The 20,983-nt window shown below is 35.6% G+C and overlaps 1 protein-coding gene and 1 pseudogene across 5 annotated transcripts in view; one reads left to right on the forward strand and one right to left on the reverse strand.

Annotated features, from left to right (window-relative positions):
- LOC145268346 (uncharacterized) overlaps positions 1–7,397 on the forward strand; it is a 306,384-nt gene extending 298,987 nt beyond the window's left edge. For all 5 annotated transcript variants that reach the window (XM_080123859.1, XM_080123860.1, XM_080123858.1 and 2 more), the window contains 2 exons: positions 2,151–2,275; positions 7,274–7,397. In XM_080123859.1, coding sequence (XP_079979985.1) covers positions 2,151–2,275; positions 7,274–7,295 — 147 coding nt within the window. In that variant the 3' untranslated portion in view covers positions 7,296–7,397. The remainder of the gene's footprint in view (positions 1–2,150; positions 2,276–7,273) is intronic.
- A 4,731-nt stretch (positions 7,398–12,128) lies between these two features.
- LOC145268514 (U2 spliceosomal RNA) lies at positions 12,129–12,262 on the reverse strand (annotated as a pseudogene).
- Between the last annotated feature and the right edge of the window lie 8,721 nt (positions 12,263–20,983).

Raw genomic sequence — 20,983 nt, forward strand, 5'->3', positions numbered from 1 at the left:
TTCTTGTCTTATTACATATGGTGTTGTATCTTAGAGAGAGAGATGTTGTTGTAATGACATTTTATAACACAGACATATAATAACAATACAATTTACCTTTTTGTAGAAATCACAAACACAAAGATGAGCTTTATCACAAAACACATGATGAATTTATTTCTTTACAACCGGTCGTGATTTCCTCATTAAGAATTCAAAGTTTCACATTTTAGTTTCTGAAGTGACGTCTCGCTTCAGACGTCCGCCTGTCTCTGAGTTTTCTCACTGACCGTCTCCCCGACCAACTAACTCTCACTTCCTATATTGAGAAATCCATGCATCTCGGCCACGTGAGCAAAATTCACGTGTTTCAACATGCGCGACTTTGCACGTTTCCGACATTGATTTCCCAATAACCTATTTTTTCTTGTGTTGTTTCCACAAAGGAATTCAACCTACATATCTAATTTATTTAACCCATATTTTATTATCCACATTTTTTTAACAATTGAATAGTTTATTTATTATTTATTTCATCCGAATTAACAATTTACTGGACATTCCATTTAAACCTATTGTTCTTTAAAACTTATGTCCAGGGTTCGATTTCTGCTTTCTCTTATTTTCATTTTAACTAATCTCTCTATTTTTATACTTACATGAACAGGGGACAGCCCTTATCATGTAACAATTATAGTCATAAATTGCAAAGACCTCCTTTAAAAACAATGAGTGAAAAAATGTGTGAAATATAAAAAATAATAAAAACAAACCACGCTTAACATTTCAGCTTGTATGAAGATTCTTTCAAGGTAATACGAAAGGCGAAAATAATTCTTTAGAAAGAATCAAATCCAACTTTAAATCCAGTTGAATATAATTAGACTGGTTGGAAAGTTTTCGACGCAGCTGAAATTATGGAAATTGTTTTTTCGGATAGTGCAGTAATCCAAAGAAAAGTTGATCCCTAGTTGAGTGGATTCAAATAAATAAAATGGACAGAAAAACAACATGTCATATTCCATCGCTGGCTTAACTAGAAACTCTCTATTGTGTATTGATCTTTTTTATTCAGTTGGGATTAAATTATTGTTCTGGGGTAACTGACACCCCTATTCCTGTCTTCACATGGACTCTCCCATCACTGTGAAAGGCAGCCATTTTGGACTCTCTAATCAGAGATTCCATGCCAGCCTAATCGTTGACATGACTTTACAGACTCTCCTGTTTGATATTGTGAACCCCTAAAATAAGGCCACAACAATTATCTATATATAAATACTGTTATTTATATTAGACTAGCCTGGGTGCCCGAAGTTGCCCGGCTGTTTGGAGGTGTGTGTTGAGCAACAAAAAAAAAGTGGTAGTAGGCAGGCAGGCTCGAACCCGTGACACAAAGGCGGAAAAGAAAGTGAAGGTGTGTGTAAGGTTGAGTAAAAAAAAAAAAAAAAAGAAAAAATAAAGGAAATTGCAAGCACAAAAAAAAAAAGCAGTAGTAAGCAGGCTCGAACCTGTAATGCGCCAGAGGAAAAAGAGGTGAAAGAAAAAAAAATGGTCTTACCGATTACCGATATGCCAACCGTGGTTGTGACGTCACGGGCGGTCGAAATAACGCCTTTTATGCGACATCGAGGGTTGAATGACTTGTAAAAAATGTCAGACCCCCACCCCCGACCCTCCTTGTAGAAAAGTGCCCAGTTGAACGTGAAGGAATTAATGTTTTTGGCCAATTTTTTGATATTTGTCGTCCGAAGGGTCGATCTTCAAAACGATACCAATCTCGTGAAAATTCGTCACCTCTGTCGAAAGTTTTAGGCAGACATACATACATACATACATACATACATACATACATACATACATTTAAACAGACAAGTGAGATTTATATTATAGATTGAAGTTTACCATTGCTTATATCAGGTAAACACTGCATCTTTTTGGATTGCATTATTTTAGAATATATATATATATATATGTGTGTGTGTGTGTGTGTGTGTGTGTGTGTGTGTGTGTGTGTGCGTGTGTGTGCGTGTGTGTGCGCGCGCGTGTATAAGAAAGAAAAGAGAAAAATAATGTGTTATAGCGACTATTCTTACCATCCATATATTTTTCAATTTTTTTTTTCACATGAAAGAAGGGTTTCCTAATAATCATATATACTTATTTTCCAGGAAAATGTCTGGCAAAACTCTGAGGAGAAACATGCATGGAACGATGGGTCGTTTTCTGCTGGTCTATTAAGATCTTCGTATAAAAACTCCAAACTCCAAAACAATTACAAAACGATTTGTTCAAAGTAAGTAAATATTTGGGTTTGTTTATCTGCAATATGTGGTGGAGGGTAATCTGTGTCAAGATGTGAAAAACATTTTCTTCCATTTTTATTCAATGTAAAAGATTCTTTTAATAAATTTTAATAAAATTTTAATAATTTTTTTATGATTTTTAATCAATTTTCTATAATTTTTAATGAATTTTTAATAAATTTTAATAAGTTCTGTTATAATTTTTAATGCTTTTCTTATAATTTTTAATAAATTTTAATAAGTTTTAATATCTTTAAGAATTTATTATCACTTTAATAAATTTTCTTATGAAATTTAACAATTTTCCGTAAATTTTGATAAATTTAATATTTTTAAAAATAAATTTAATAAATTTTAATTATCTTTCGTAATTTTTTGTAGATTTTAATCAATTTTAATAAATTTAAACATTTTCAAAATAACTTTTAATCATTTTTTAGTAAAGTTTAACAAATTTCTATAAATAATAATAATTTTAACTAGTGGGACCTGTGTAAATTCCACAGCGACATCTGTCATATGTAAAATATTGCTGCTGTACATTCTTTGGGCGTTCAGCATGAATGAAGACACCATCATATTATTGTAGCCCTTTTGTTAAAACTGTAAAAATATTTATCTAAGCAAGTAAAACAGTAGCGTGTAAAAAAAAAAAGGATAGAACTATAAAAAAGAGGCGAGTTATTTATTTTTCCATATTTAATACTGTAAGCAAAACCGTTAAAAAAATATAAAGTAGTGATTGCAATAAAAAAAATAGATGAGTTGAGTACCATCATCTATAATCGAAAACGAAACCAAAACTTATGAAGAATTCTTGGCAAAATTATTATTACAAGAAATGGAAGGACACAACAATTATTAAACGACAGTCACTCGAAAGAAAAAAAGATGTAAGCGTGACACACAAAAGAACACACACGCTATCGTATTAATATATAGATTATTTTTTAATAAAATTTTATAGTTTTTTAAAAAGTAATTTGAGTATAGGAGAGTTAAATGTAGTGAGTTTTAATTATTTTATAATGTTTTTAGAATACAAGAAATATGCTCAAGTGTGAAGGAGAATAATGGAAGAGACACAGAACTGGGATTGGGATGTTATTTTTATGAAGCATCAACCTTTTAAATCATTCTGTGCTATAACAATGAATTTATAACATTATCATTTGATAAATCTTCATAAGTGATTCAACTGTTTCTTTGATTTCTTGAAAGTGATTTATTTTTCAGGTAACTGTGATGAGACACATTTTCAAAGCAGAATGATGAGGCTTGGTGCCTCATACAATTTCTTGTGGGCATTCATGTATTTTGTGCAGATGATTTTAATACATTTTACTGCGAATTGTTGGTCATAGTAGGTGCGGTTTCTGCTATGTAGGTGTGCCCAAGGAATAGATAATATTGCAAATAAACCTTACCTAACTCTAATTTTCTATAATATAAAAACAAATTGTGTGTGTGTGTGTGTGTGTGTGTGTGTGTGTGTGTGTGTGCCCAAAACTTTTGACAGATGCGACGGATCCTGACGAGACTAGTATCGTTTTGAAGCTCGACGTCTCGAAGGACAAATATTGAAAAATTTGTCAAAAACATTAATTACTTCACCCTAAAATGGGAAATTTTCTGCAGGGAGGGATCGTTTCTTTTTGAGTTGCTATTTTTGCACCATATCGGTTGGATTGACTTCCCTTAATTTCAACTTTTTGAACTTCCGGTCCCGTCATGGAGTAGGGGTAAGGCGTCAGATTTTCTTTCATTTTCTTTTCCACCTTTGTGTCATGGTCGAGCGCCTGCCTGCCTGTCTACTACCCTTTTTTTTTCAGCGTTCCTTACTACACCAGCTACATTTACCACCTACACACACCACCTACATATACCACCTACACACACCACCTACACACACCACCTACATATACCACCTACACACACCACCTACCCCCCCCCACCTGCTACTACCATTTTTTTTTACCCCTTCTCCACCCGGACTTCCTACTGTTATTTTAAGCTATCCCTCACACACCTCTCCACACCCGGGCAACGCCGGGTACCCCTGCTGGTCCTTTAATAAAGGCAAAAACCATTGATAGTAAATTACTAGGAAAAACTAGAACAAAGAAAGGCACAGTTGGAGACAGTTTACTTGATGTGAAGCAGGATTTGATCTTTAGACATTATCAAGAACACTTATATTTTTTTTATTGAATTTATTACAGACATGAGCAAGCATGATGCTGTAAAATATTACTTTGAGCCTGTTTGTGTTATGGCATACTTGAATATTTTTGTGCCAATTTATTGTTAATGGTGATCATGTGGGATCTTAGAAAAAAAAGATTTAACTGAGCTTACGAGGGGCGTGTAATAAGTAATACCCCTGACCCACTTCCCATAGCAGTAGAGCAACAAAACTTGGCACAGTTATTAGTCTTTCTCTACATAGGAACCACCCAGAGTTATGCATTCCTCCCATTGTTTGATGCAGCTCTGGAGACCGTTTTTGTAGAACACCCCAGGTTGGTCCTCCAACCACAACGTGACTTCAGAAATCAAGGCTGCATTATCTGGGAAACGCTTTCCTTTCAAAAACAACTTCATGGCTGGGAAGAGGTGAAAGTCAGAGGGGTGCAAGGTCAGGAGAGTAGGGAGGATGGGGGAGGATTTCATAACCACACACCCGTGTATCTGATCTGGCGACATGCGAATTGTGGACTGGAGCGTTGTCCTGCAGGAGGAGGGTACTTTTGCTGATCTTGCCCCGCCTCTTGATTTTGATAGCTTCCCTTAATTTCCTTAAAAGTGAGGCTTCTGTAATTGTGGTACCCTTTGCCAGGAAATCTGTCATCACTACTCCGTCCTGGTCCCAGAAGACTGTTAGCATGACCTTGCCAGTGGAGGGCTGCACCCTTGCCTTCTTTGGAGGTGGTGAGTCCAAGTGCTTCCACTGCATTGACTGGGCTTTGGTCAGAGATCGTAATGATGAACCCAGGTTTTATCCTGTGTAATCATTTTTTTTTTTAATTTGACTCATCTTCTTGGCACATCTCCAAATTCATCCTCGAGCACTCAATGCGTTCTCGCTTCTGGAATGGTGTGAGAAACCTGGGAATCCATCTGGCAGACAGCTTATACATATGCAAATGGTCACAGCCTCAATTTGACGGACAGATGCCTCATCAATGGCAGAAGGGAGGGGGCGACAAGGTCTGAGAGCTGTTTCTACAGACTTCCGAATATGTTTGAATTCACGATGCCAGCGTTTTACAAGGTCATAAGATGGGGCATTATCACCATGTTTCTTTTATTTCATCAAAAGTCTCCTGTGGTGTGCGTCCTTTCAAATACAAAAACCGGATCACTGCTCGACATTCAACAGGCTCCATTTCACACCTGACTCAGTTCAAACACCTATAAAACAGAAACCACAATTAGTTCAGAGTTGTAATTTGCCACATAACCCGTAGATATATAAATCTTTGCACATGCAAAATTACAGCTAGATCAGACAACAGGAAGTGGGTCAGGGGCATTACTTATTGTACGCCCCTCCTAACAGCTGGACAATAAAACATCCATAGTAAAGACGGCTGTAAACTGGTCAGAATTGATTATTTTAGAGGACAGCTAACCAAGAGTTTGTTACGGGGTCAAATGATTTGACCTTTGAAAACTCTACCAAACTCGGATTTAAACACTTGAAATTTTAGATGTAGATTACTTGGACATGGATCAAACTTTTTTAATTTGATTTGAACCCAAACCAATAAATGTAAAGGCGTCAAAATTGGGGTCAAAGTTAAAACAAAATTTGACCTCTGCGGTCTCTACCAAATTACTCAGCCAATTTTTGGTGTAAACATTTGAAATTTTACATAAAGTGTATTCAGACACAGAGCAAGCTTTTTAATCGGTTTTTGGCTGAAAATTTAGCTACCAAAGGGGTAAAAGTTCAAAAGATTTTTACCTTTGCAGTCTCTAACAAACTATTCAGCCAATTTTGCGTCTAAACATTTTAAATTTTATATAAAGTGCATTCAGACATGCAGAAGGCATTTTAATCAGTTTTGGGGCGAAAATTTGGCTGCCAAGAGGTCAAAGTTGAAAGAGTTGACCTTTGCGGACTCTACCAAACTCCTTTGCCAATTTTGGGTCTAAACACTTCAAATTTTAGATTTAGGTTACCTGGACATGAGTTAAACTTTTTAATTCATTTTAAACATTTACAAAAAAAAATAAAAAAGTAAACAAAAAGAAAACATTTACAAAAAAAATAAAATAAAAAAGTAAACAAAAAGAAAACATTTCCAAAATAAAATAAAAAAGTAAACAAAAAGAAAACATTTACAAAAATAATAAAAAAGTAAACAAAAAGAAAACATTTACAAAAAAAATAAAAAAGTAAACAAAAAGAAAACATTTACAAAAAAAAAGAGAAGGTATTTGTTGACGAGACAAAACGATATCGCCTACATGTAAAAGCGGGATTTATGAAAGAATTATCTGCAAAGTTTCTATGGGTGGTATTACACATTGCTGCTCTCATTTTTCTTATATTTTTAATTCTCTTATCATTTTGTTCTAGCAGGGGATGGGGCATCCTACTGGATGCCAGACATTCACCCACTATCTCATGCATTCCAACCGAGAGATCCTTTTTTTTCTTTTTTTTTTTTTATAATTCTATCCGTCCCTTTAAGTGCAATTATTTGTATCTCTTTGCACTTTATTTATCGGGTATATTTGCAAAGTAGTAGTTTTTGGAATTCTTTTTAATGAGTTTGGTTGTTCCTATAATTACTGGAGTGATGAAGATCTTCCTAAGATTCCAATTTCTTTTCATCTTGTACATAAGACCTTGGTATTTCGTTATCTTTTTCCTTTCAGCTCTGTTTTACCCAGCATCATTTAGGAACACTAACTTCTAGTAACGTTGCTTCTTTCTGCTTCTTATTTCAATGTTATATTTTTGTCTCTATTTTCAGGAAATTCAGAAATGCCTTTTAACTACCAGACAAAGCTTCTGAAGGACTAAAAGAATGAAATGGATTTTCATATCGCTAGGATGAAGAAAATTCTGAGAAATAAAGAACATACTTTGAAATGATATTTTTATGCTTTTGTTTTTTTTTCTTTCTTTTTCTTTCTTTCTTTTTTTTCTTTCTTTTCTTTCTTTTTCCTCTTCTCTTCTTTCTTCATCTTTGTCTTTTTTGTTCTTCTCATTGTTGTTCTTTTCTTCTTCTTTATTGTTCACCTCAAACAAGTCATGTTATTGTTCTTTTCTTTCTTATTCCTTTATCTTCTTTTTCTTATCTTTCTTTATCCTCTTTTTTCCCCTTCTATCTCTTTATCTTTCTTTTTCTTCTTTGTATCTTCTCCTTTTTTTCATTTTCTTTCTTCCTCTTCTTTTTATTCTTCTGTTTTTTTTTTTTTACTTCAAACAAGATAAACAGGGGCTACTACGATAGGGACCAGATACATAATAGACCGACCTAAGTAGGGAGGTGAGCAGCAAAATATTTTTCCGCATTACATTAAAATTTCTGCATGTTGTTGTAGTCGAAGAAACAGGAAGCAGGGAGGGAATTCCAAAGGCGAGCGGTTTCAGGAAAGACGTTATTAGACCAGAATCCACTATCTAAGGATCTTTACAGTGAATGGGGTGGGATTTTGCTGCTTTTGGGTGGATTGGATGCATTTGCGTTGAGAAGGCACGAGTTTAGTTAATTTGAGTGAGCACATTTTGTGGAAGTACTTGTAAAACCAGCACAGGGATGTAACACTGCAGTGATGCGACAGAGGTTGGAGCTTAATCGATAGTGCAGAGTGCAGATCTGCTAGAAATTGTTTTTTTTTTGTTTTTTTTTTTTTGCGCCCTGTCTAGGAAGGAGAGGGCAGTGGTTGATATGGTAACAATATTCCACACGTGGATTTTCTTTTTGTTCTTTTTTAATTAAATAAAGAACGAAATTAAACTTGTAATGCCATGTTATCTCAGACAATTAACCATAACCACAAAATGACAGAAAATATGAAATAAGAGTAGTGGTAGATGGACAAAAATCAGAGGCCTGCAATATAAATGCTGGAGTCCCTCAGGGGTCAATCCTAGGCCCAACTCTCTTCCTGATCTACATCAATGACCTCCCTAAACGCATACTTAAATCATTCGTTGACATCTATGCTGATGACACGACCATCCACGGCAACACATCAAAGGCTGTAAATGACAAAGTTCTCTCTGATTCTCTCTCCTCTGATCTCGAGCGCGTGGTTCAGTGGGGGAAGATGTGGCTGGTTACCTTTAATGCATCCAAAACCAAACTCCTATTCTACATCATCAACGCTCTGATCCCCATCTGGCATCAATTGTGATGGATGGCTCTCGTCTGGGTGAGGCCCCGTGTTTTGACAAGCTTCTGGGTTTGACCTTTACTCCTGATCTAAAATGGAACACGTACATCAAGTCTGTTGCCAAGGTCGCTGGAAAGATGGTGGGATCCTTCTACTGCTCCAGAAGATATCTCACGTCTGATGCAATTCTCTATCTATATAAAAGCGAAGTACGTCCAAGGATGAAATACTGTTGTCATATCTGGGCAGGAGCTGCTAAAAACAGCCTATCCTGCCTTGACATAGTACAAAATAGACTTCGTGGCTTAGTGGGGGATGCCCTTTTCTCTACCCTGCAACCTCTCTCTCACAGAAGAGACGTTGCGAGCCTATCCTTGTTTTATCGTTATTTCTATGGCAGGTGCTCGTCTGAACTCCAATCTCTGGTCCCCCCTCGCCAATCTTTCACGAAAAACACCCGTCTAGCTGAATCCACTGTGAAAAATTTCCCCCACTCTATATCTGTGCCTAAATCAAAATGTGGATTCCATGAACAAAGCTTCTTTCTTAGAACTGCACGCCTGTGGAACTCTGTTCCATCTGCCTGCTTCCCACCGGACTACAACTTGGATGTCTTCAAGTCCAATGTTAACAAATTCCTAATGAACCGCCCCCTTAAGTAAACACTTCATCAAATCTCCAAACTAACGTAATGTACTTGCAATAACCCTTATCCCTGAGTGGCTTCCGGGCCTCGATAAGTGGTGATCACTGTGTAAAAAAAAAAAAAAATATTTGTCTTATTTATAGGATTTAAACTTCAACGGTTTGTAAGACATCCTGATTTTTTAAAACATATACTCCAAAGTCCAAAGCTGAACGTATCAATGCTGGTGTGCCCCAAGGATCCATCCTGCCTTCCTTATCTTCATCAATGATCTCCCAAATCACATTCTTAATTCCTTCGTCGACATATACACAAACGATACATCTATGGTAACACCTCAAAGACCCCCACTCTTCTGACTTTGAGCACATGTTGCAATGGGGCAAAAGATGGCTGGTTGAATTTAACGCATCCAAAACCAAGCTTTAATATTTTTACCACTAACGCTTTGTTTGATCCTCACTTGGCCCCAATTGATATGAATGGCTCCCACCTCAAAGAAGCACCTGCTTCGACAAGCCTCTGAAACTTACATTCACCTTTGACCTGAAATGGTAGACTTACATAAAATATATTGCAAGGTCGCTGGAAAAATGGTTGCATCATTTTACCGCTCCAGAAGATATCTTGACACAATCCTGAAATGAATAGCTCTAGTCCTACGGATGTATCATGCTTTGACAAGCTTCTGTGACTGGCCTTCATTCCTAATTTAAAATGGAACAGAAAACCATTGCCAAGGTCGTCAGGAAAAATGTTTGGATACTTCTACCACTCTAGAAAATATTTCACTCCCGATGCATTCCTCTACCTGTATAAGAGCCAAATATTCCCTAAAATGGAGTACTGTTGCCACATTGGGGCAAGAACTTCTCATGGTTGGTTGTTTTGAATTTTACGGCATATCAACCCTTTTCAGGTTATTTAATGTCGAATTCAGTTATTTTGAAGAAAAATTTTTTAATAGAAATGTATTTTTTTTTTTTTCAAGTTGGTTTCTATTTAACCCATAGTTGGGACCTAACAGGTACTACCGCTCTGGGTCAGAGTGGACCTGGGAACAATGGCAATTAAAGGGTGGCTCCACACTCCCCAAAGCCCGCAAACTGAGGCCTCACCATCGGATATAGTTTAAGGTCATATCCAGGAACAAGAACTCCTCAGAACACCTTATCTTGTCTTGACAGAGTTTAGAACTGGCTTCGAAGCCTGGTGGGTGATGTTATTTTAGCCTCTCTTCAACCTCTTTCCAACAGAAGAGACTTTGCAAGCCTATCTCTTTTGTATCACTATTTTCATGATAAGTGCTCATCTGTGCTTCAATATGTATGTATGTATGTATGTATGTATGTATGTATGTATGTATGTATGTAATATAAGATATTTTATCTCACCTGCTTTTTGCTCCAAGACAGTGGCAAAATAAGACAAACATAACAAAGGACTACCTTAAAGTCCAACACAAATTTTGTTAGATCCTCCGTTGCAAAAATGGAATGCCCGTTTTGCCTCTGTAAACGGAGCTGTTAACAACCTCGAAAAGTGATAGTCTTTGATTCTTCAAGAGGAATTGGAAGCCGGTTTATCTGTCTCCGAAGATATGAGTTTGCAGTTGTTTAAAGGGGATCGATATGATGCCTTCTGATGAAAAAGATTCAGTTCTCGCATCGAGAGGATATTACAGAAGTTCATAATTAATATTCATGTAAGGAAAAGTCCTTAATAACAGGTCAGTGGACTTAACTAATAATTATTGAGCCTAATCATTTAGGCTTAAAATAAAAGTCTCAAGGAGACGAACAGGAAGAGGCATGCGATGATCCTCATTTAGAGCGTTGGAGTTCCAGTCCTTCATCATGACTGTTCCTTGTGGAACTCGGTTCCATCCGAATTGTATGGCTGCTTGAGTGGAACTGAAAAAGAAGGGGCACACATGCAAAAAACCCGCCAAGGCGAACCTCGCAACAAATACAATCAACCAATTTGATTGGTACAAAACAAATACAATGGGAGACATATTGTAATTGTCAAATTTCTAATAGTATGTATGTGTGTCAATTTTTTTGCTGTCAAAACGCACATGAACGTCTAATAATTTTATTAATAAAGTTCGAAACAAAATTTTGAGCAGAAAAAAAAAATAAAAGACAGAGAGAAAAAAAAAAGGAATACCTAAAATTATTCAAAAATAATTATCCCATCAAATTTTAAAAAATATCAAATTAGGACAAACTTCAAGTATTAGATGAAGTTATCTCCGCTGGCACCCTCCTCCTCGTAGCTGAAATCGCCAAGATGTTTACGTCGCAAACGGTCTCACTAAAATTTAATTTTCTTCTGTAAACAACAATAACAACAACAACAACAACAACAACAACAACATACTTGATCAAAGTATGTGAATTTTTTTATGAGAACTTCATTCCATAATGGGTACGTACACCATAGAAATTTTTCTTTATCTTCATTTCTTAATATGTTTGCTGAACTGCATAAGGACCTAACATTATTTTAAGACGTCGTTAATGTAAACACGACTATAACATTCCATTTGCATTATTTTCGTATACTGAAAATTAAAAAACATCTTTAGCAATTTATTTAGAGTTTCTTCTTTTGAATGGTGCAAAATAATAATATATTATAACTAGCAAAAGTATCCGTCGTTGACTGGGTTCAAAAACTTTGTGTTACATATAGAGGGGGTAAATATTAAGGTGCGCGTTGGAGGTCCCTAACGACACCCTAAAACAGAAACGACACTATCTTTTGATTGTACCTATTTACTATGCCTCCCCACGGGACAGAGTTAGGCACCAGGGTCGTTTTTTAACGTGGAGAAAAGGTACAAAAATAAAAATTGTCTCAATCTTGAAAGATTTCTCCTCCACTGAAAGAGAACGAGAAATGGAAATGCCGCATCTGAAGAACAGATACTACACTTTGATCTTGGCCAAAAGGCCAAGTAATCTTTTGATTGTTGTATTTATTTGCTTCCCCACTGAGCAAATTAGGCACAAGGCCGTTTTTTAATGTGGAGATGGAGGGAGGGGGGAGGGAAAGGGGGATCCTGCTCCCGAGAGGTGGGAAATGGGAGCTGGATAGTAACTGTGGTCGTAGGGTGATCCCTACCTTGACCAAGTTCAGATATGTGGGGTTACCCCCACATATGGTCTTTGCTAGTCATAGCTGGTCTTTGCTTGCAGCATCTGCCGGAACAGATACTACACTTTGATCTTGTCGCCCGTGCCGCACAAGGCGGGGGGGGGGCTGTTCCAAGTAATCTTTTGATTGTAGTCAAATCTCCGAAAATCTGTTTATGAGGTCAACGCATCATTTATTAATGAGTTGGTATACAAGGAAAAGCACTCTGTGAAATAACCGAGTTTCTTCCCTTAATTAAGACTCAACTAATCTATATCTACCTATCTTTCTTTCTTTATTCCTATAAATCCGTTCTTCTTTTGTGTGCATTGATATTCATATTAAAACTCCTCTTTTCTATTTATTTAAAAAGAAAATACAATTTTCTTATATATGGGTTTTGGAATTGCATTCACTAGCAAAAAATCTAGCTAATTTGCATATTCTTTTAAACATTCATTTTAATTATTAGTTTAGTACGTGTATATTTTTGTTTAATCTATTACTCTATCTATCTATATATCTATAAAAGTGAACGTGTGTGTGTGTGTGTGTGTGTGTACATTTCCCTATGCAATAACTCTGTCAATTTAAGTCTACAGACTCGAAATTTGATATACAGCGTACTGAGATTTGGGAAAATCTTTGTGATTGGTTTTCGGCCAGAAATTACGCTATTAAGCGGTCAAAGTTCAACGATTTGACCTTTGAGAACTCTACCAAACTCCTCCGACAATTTTGGGTCTACACACTTGAAATTTTAGATATATGTTCCTTGGACAGGAATCTAACTTAATAACTTGATTTAAGCCCAAAATAATCAATGTTAAGGGGTCATAATAGGGGTCAAAGTTAAAAAAATTGACCCCTTTTTTTTTTGCTCAGCATACACCTCCAAACACCCGGGCAACGCCGGGGGAAATGCTAGTATATCTATAAAAGTCAAGTGTCTGTGTGTCTGTGTGTGTATAATTCTTGTTGGGTAGCTCACCATTTTGGCGGGTCCCCCTTTTGGGGGTCGTCAAAATTAATAAAACGGGAGTAGAAACCGACCTGGGAATAATAATAAAGAACCAAAGGAACTTCCAAACGAAACGGTTTTATATTCATTTCAGCGTACAAGTGGTATCGGGTTATAGAAAGTTCGTGATTTTCATTTTTGTCCCCTGACTCTGGAACCACTCGCGTCTACGTCTTTTTGCCAAAGATTAGGGACCCGACCACTAAAAGTACTACGACTAACTTAAGGAAATGATTTCTAATGAAACATGCCTTTCATACTACGATCAGACTAAACTCGAATCACTGGAAGTGGATGTCTTGCAGAAGGGCCTGTGAGTCATACTGATCCAAGATGGCAAACTAGTTGCATTCGGATCCAAAATATTAACTCGCACACAAACCAGATACAGCAACATCGAACAAGAGATGTTGGCAATCGAGTATGGTATTCAACGATACCACACCTACCTCTATGGGAAAGCCTTTTCCATCATCACTGTCCATAAACTACTGGTCACAGTATGTGCTAAATCATTGCATTCGACTCCACACTGGCTACAGTAAACGCTATTGAAGATCCAGGGCTACCATACCGAGTAACATACTAACTGGTTAACAAAATCATCTTTGCTGACAGCCTAAGTCAATTGCCTAACCCTAAAACCAATAAACCAATTCAGTTAGATGAAAGAGTGGATAGTATAAACACTGAAGTCGATCAGGATCTGACCATACTGACCATCAACTTCTCATTGGAAAAGCAGAGAATTCTATGAAATGAAACAGTGAAGGACACAACCAGGAATCTTAAGGAAATTATATATGAATCTTAAGGAATCTTAAGGAAATTATATATCTATAAGGAAATTATATATGAATCTTAAGGAATCTTAAGGAAATTATATATGAATCTTAAGGAATCTTAAGGAAATTATATATGAATCTTAAGGAATCTTAAGGAAATTATATATCTATAAGGAAATTATATATGAATCTTAAGGAATCTTAAGGAAATTATATATGAATCTTAAGGAATCTTAAGGAAATTATATATCTATAAGGAAATTATATATGAATCTTAAGGAATCTTAAGGAAATTATATATGAATCTTAAGGAATCTTAAGGAAATTATATATGAATCTTAAGGAATCTTAAGGAAATTATATATCTATAAGGAAATTATATATGAATCTTAAGGAATCTTAAGGAAATTATATATGAATCTTAAGGAATCTTAAGGAAATTATATATCTATAAGGAAATTATATATGAATCTTAAGGAATCTTAAGGAAATTATATATGAATCTTAAGGAATCTTAAGGAAATTATATATCTATAAGGAAATTATATATGAATCTTAAGGAATCTTAAGGAAATTATATATGAATCTTAAGGAATCTTAAGGAAATTATATATCTATAAGGAAATTATATATGAATCTTAAGGAATCTTAAGGAAATTATATATCTATAAGGAAATTATATATGAATCTTAAGGAATCTTAAGGAAATTATATATCTATAAGGAAATTATATATGAATCTTAAGGAATCTTAAGGAAATTATATATCTATAAGGAAATTATATATGAATCTTAAGGAATCTTAAGGAAATTATATATGAATCTTAAGGAATCTTAAGGAAATTATATATCTATAAGGAAATTATATATGAATCTTAAGGAATCTTAAGGAAATTATATATGAATCTTAAGGAATCTAAAGGAAATTATATATGAATCTTAAGGAATCTTAAGGAAATCATATATCTATAAGGAAAATATATATGAATCTTAAGGAAATTATATATCTATAAGGAAATTATATATGAATCTTAAGGAATCTAAAGGAAATTATATATGAATCTTAAGGAATCTTAAGGAAATTATATATCTATAAGGAAAATATATATGAATCTTAAGGAAATTATATATCTATAAGGAAATTATATATGAATCTTAAGAAATCTTAAGGAAATTATATATGAATCTTAAGGAATCTTAAGGAAATTATATATGAATCTTAAGGAATCTTAAGGAAATTATATATGAATCTTAAGGAATATTAAGGAAATTATATATTTATAAGGAAATTATAGATGAATCTTAAGGAAATTATATATCTATAAGGAAATTATATATGAATCTTAAGGAATCTTAAGGAAATTATATATGAATCTTAAGGAATCTTAAGGAAATCATATATCTATAAGGAAATTATATATGAATCTTAAGGAAATTATATATCTATAAGGAAATTATAGATGAATCTTAAGAAATCTTAAGGAAATTATATATGAATCTTAAGGAATCTTAAGGAAATTATATATGAATCTTAAGGAATCTTAAGGAAATTATATATGAATCTGAAGGAGTCTTAAGAAAATTATATATCTATAAGGAAATTATATATGAATCTTAAGGAATCTTAAGGAAATTATATATGAATCTTAAGGAATCTTAAGGAAATTATATATCTATAAGGAAATTATATATGAATCTTAAGGAATCTTAAGGAAATTATATATGAATCTTAAGGAATCTAAAGGAAATTATATATGAATCTTAAGGAATCTTAAGGAAATCATATATCTATAAGGAAAATATATATGAATCTTAAGGAAATTATATATCTATAAGGAAATTATATATGAATCTTAAGGAATCTAAAGGAAATTATATATGAATCTTAAGGAATCTTAAGGAAATTATATATCTATAAGGAAAATATATATGAATCTTAAGGAAATTATATATCTATAAGGAAATTATATATGAATCTTAAGAAATCTTAAGGAAATTATATATGAATCTTAAGGAATCTTAAGGAAATTATATATGAATCTTAAGGAATCTTAAGGAAATTATATATGAATCTTAAGGAATATTAAGGAAATTATATATTTATAAGGAAATTATAGATGAATCTTAAGGAAATTATATATCTATAAGGAAATTATATATGAATCTTAAGGAATCTTAAGGAAATTATATATGAATCTTAAGGAATCTTAAGGAAATTATATATGAATCTTAAGGAATCTTAGGGAAATTATATATGAATCTGAAGGAGTCTTAAGAAAATTATATATCTATAAGGAAATTATATATGAATCTTAAGGAATCTTAAGGAAATTATATATCTATAAGGAAATTAAATATGAATCTTAAGGAAATCTGCAGAAAATTATATATGAATTTTAAGGAATCTTAAGGAAATTATATATGAATCTTATCCTTCAGCTAACATTCACGTATGTGGTTACTTCAATGTTCACAACGTCGAATGGTTGACCCACTCAAACAAGACCGATGATGAGGGGAGGTTCTGTCATGATTTCTCCATTGCCTATGACCTCACTCAGATTGTTCACAAACCCACCCGTGTGCCCGACAATGACGGCCAGTATGCGAGTCTACTAGACCTTTTTCTCACAACTTGCCCTGAACTATGTTCAGTTTCTGTTCTGTCGCCTCTTGGATCTTCTGACCACTCTGCTGTATCAATTAAGATAAAAATGAAATGCAATAAGTCCCCAGACGTACCTCTCCATCGTACAGTATATCGATACACTAAGGCTTACTGGGATAGCTTCCGTACATTTATATCGGATCTACCTCTGCATTCCATGTTTAAAAAGGATGTGTCCTCTATAGTATTAGACCTGACGGAATGGTTAATTGTAGGTATAGACCGTTTCATACCCTCGAAAAAGTTTCAGCAAAAACCTAACAGCCAGCCATGGTTCTCTCCAGAATGTGCTGCTGCCATTGCGCACAGAAATCACTTTTTCCACTGTTTCCAACGTAATAGATGTATGGAAACTAAAGCCGCTTTCAGGACTGCCAGCAACCATTGTAAGAAAGTAATAAGGAACGCAAGAGTGTTGTATGCTCAATCTGTTAAGTCCAAAGTAGCTGAGCAGCGGCTTGGTTCCCACCAGTTTTGGCAAATAGCAAACAGAATCCTGAACAGAAGCGTGTGCTCCATCCCAACTATTATCAATGGACCTGAGGTAATCTCGTCAGCATCAGACAAAGCCAAACTCTTTGTCAAGAACTTTGCAGCTAATTCTACCCTTTGCGACCAAGACCGCCAACCCCCAATATTTCCTCCTGTATCAGAAAACACGCTATGTGATATACGTATATCTGTACGTAATGTTGCCAAGCTAATCAAAAACCTTGATTCCAGTAAAGCAACTGGCCCTGACGGTATTCCAATTATAGTACTCAAAAAACTTCAACCTGAACTAGCACCCATACTTACAAAACTGTTTAAACATTGTCTTAAGGAGAATAGTTTCCCATCTCCCTGGAAAATTTCATCAGTATGCCCTGTATTTAAGAATTCAGGTGATCGCTCATCCCCCTCTCAGTACAGGCCAATAAGTCTCCTGTGCGTCATGAGTAAGTTGCTGGAATCTGTGTTAAATACAGAAGTAATCAACCATCTCAACAAAAATAACCTTCTTAGTTACACTCAATATGGTTTCCGTTCTGCTAGATCTACAGCAGATGTGCTTATAGTTATATCTCATAGGATTAGCAAATCTCTCGACGGAGGCAACCTTTCTAGGGCAATTGCTCTTGACATATCAAAGGCCTTTGATAGGGTATGGCATAAAGGTTTACTTCATAAGATCTCTAGCTATGGTATAGCTGAAAATGTCTTCTCAATTATTAAATCATTTCTTTCTGATAGGTTCATAAGAGTAGTAGTTGAGGGGCAAAAAGGTTGCCTCCCTCGAGAGATTTGCTAATCCTATGAGATATAGCTGTAAGCACATCTGTTGTAGATTTAGCAGAACGGAAACCATATTGAGTGTCACTAAGAAGCTTATTTTTGTTGAGATGGTTGATTACTTCTGTATTTAACACAGATTCCAGCAACTTACTCATGACGCATACTGATGAGATTTTCCAGGGAGATGGGAAGCTATTCTCCTTAAGACAACGTTTAAACAGTTTTGTAAGTATGGGCGCTAGTTCTGGTTGAAGTTTTTTGAGTACTATAATTGGAATACTGTCAGGGCCTGTTGCTTTACTGGAATCAAGGTTTTTGATTAGTTTGGCAACATTACGTACAGATATATGTATATCACATAGCGTGTTTTTTAATACAGGAAGAAATATTGGGGGTTGGCAGCCTTGGTCGCAAAGGGTAGAATTAGCTGCAAAGTTCTTGACAAAGAGTTTGGCTTTGTCTGATGCTGACGAGATTAACTTAGGTCCATTGATGATAGTTGGGATAGAGCACATACTTCTGTTCAGGATTCTGTTTGCTATTTGCCAAAACTGGTGGGAACCAAGTCGCTGCTAAGCTACTTTAGACTTGACGGAGTGAGCATACAACTCTCTTGCGTTCTTTATTACTTTCTTACAATGGTTGCTGGCAGTCCTGAAAGCGGCTTTAGTTTCCATACATCTATTACGTTGGAAGCAGTGGAAAAAGTGATTTCTGTGCGCAATGGCAGCAGCACATTCTGGAGAGAACCATGGCTGGCTGTTAGGTTTTTGCTGAAACTTTTTCAAGGGTATGAAACGGTCTATACCTACAATTAACCATTCGGGCAGGTCTGATACTATAGACGACACATCCTTTTTAAACATGGAACGCAGAGGTAGATCCGATATACATGTACGGAAGCTATCCCAGTAAGCCTTAGTGTATCGATATACTGTACGATGGAGAGGTACGTCTGGGGACTTATTATATTTCATTTTTATCTTAATTGATGCAACAGAGTGGTCGGAAGATCCAAGAGAGGACAGAACAGAAACTGAACATAGTTCAGGGCAAGTTGTGAGAAAAAGGTCTAGTAGACTCGCATACTGGCCGTCATTGTCGGGCACACGGGTGGGTTTGTGAACAATCTGAGTGAGGTCATAAGCAATGGAGAAATCATGACAGAACCTCCTCTCATCATCGGTCTTGTTTGAGTGGGTCAACCATTCCACATTGTGAACATTGAAGTTTCCACATACGTGAATGTTAGCTGAAGGATAAGCAGATAGGACTTGGTCAATTTTCTCAGATATGCTTTAAAGATAGTAACTCCGCTGTTGTGGGGGCAATAGAGAGTAAATATAAATGCAGTAGTGTGAGCTAATGCAACTCGGAAGCACATATAGGGTAAGTTAGTATCTTCTCTGGAGATGTCCCTACCACATGGAAAGCCATCTTTAATATAGGCACATATTCCATGCCCATGGCGATCTTGGGGGGCAGATTTAGAAGTTGAGTTAGTGTATCCTTTAATTGTGAACTCTTCTAGGGAAATAGCTTGTCCAATGCCAGTTTCACTTAAAAATAAAAGGTCTGGTTTAGTCTACTGTAATTGGGTTTCAACCTCTGGAAGGTTAGAACGTAAACTCCTGATGTTGGAGAAGGAGACATGGTAGTGGAGGTCTACATTGGAAGTTGGAGAACCGGGTTTAATCGTGTATTTTTTCTTGAAACTTGTCCTGATGGAATTTTGGAATTTGTGGACTAGGTCGTCAGATTTGCTTAGAGCAGGACAGAGAGTGGAAACTAAGAGAGAAAAAGAAACGAAGAATTTTTTTTTTGTTGTAGAACATGATAAGGTAAAGCCGTAACAATTAGCCACTAATATGGCATCGAGAGGCCCTACCAGAAGCTACTGTATGGTCCAGAATCCATTCACCAAATGGCAATACAGCAATGTAATGTGAATAGATAGTTCGCTGCTCAACTGCCCCCCCCCTCCGAGTCCTCTGTTAGACATGATTTCGTTCGCCTTACTCAGCTGATCAGAACCAAATATATGAGAGATCAGCAAGCACAAAAAACCATTATATCAGAACTAGAAAACTACCACCGTTATTCCCAGGTCAGTGTGTATGAGTACTAAATAAACTTGACAACACATAACGCTCTGAAACCATCAAAGCTACATAATAGAGACACCCAATGGAATTAGACTCCTTCGGATACACACTCATTTGTGCTCCATACCAATGTCAGTGACAAAAAAAAAAAGGTTCACTTTGATATCTTTGAACCTGACACCATACAGAACATGAATAGACCAACGGAAATTAATGTTAGAGATGAGATCACTAAACTCAACATCAACTAGACAAAAGCAAATATGGCCCACTTCAAACGAAATTGGGCAGAACTCGGTACAAACCCCTCTCGGTACAAAGACTGATCTTATCCCATAGATCGTAATACTATCACATGCTATAAATCAAAGAGAAAGCATACAATAAATGCATGCACGCACGTACGCATGCACGCACGCACGCACGCACGCATGCACACACACACAACTAAATAGGGGGAAGATGTTCTAGTATCACAGATAATAATCACCTTTGTTTACCTAGGACAATCACGTTAACGCACCAGTTCTCGCTAGATCACTGAAGTTAAGCAACAATGAGTCTGGCCAGTACAGGTGCTATATGTACCATGCTGAATTGTAGAAATTTGCAGGTTGGTATCTGGGGCACGTTAACTTCACTGGGGGAGATGCACCTCTGAGCAAATTCACCTAGCAGGTAGGTGACAAGGTGGTACT

This window comes from Euprymna scolopes, chromosome 43 (assembly GCF_053919585.1).
Source record: "Euprymna scolopes isolate OS-2025 chromosome 43, ASM5391958v1, whole genome shotgun sequence".
NCBI classification, from domain to species: Eukaryota; Metazoa; Mollusca; class Cephalopoda; order Sepiida; family Sepiolidae; genus Euprymna; species Euprymna scolopes.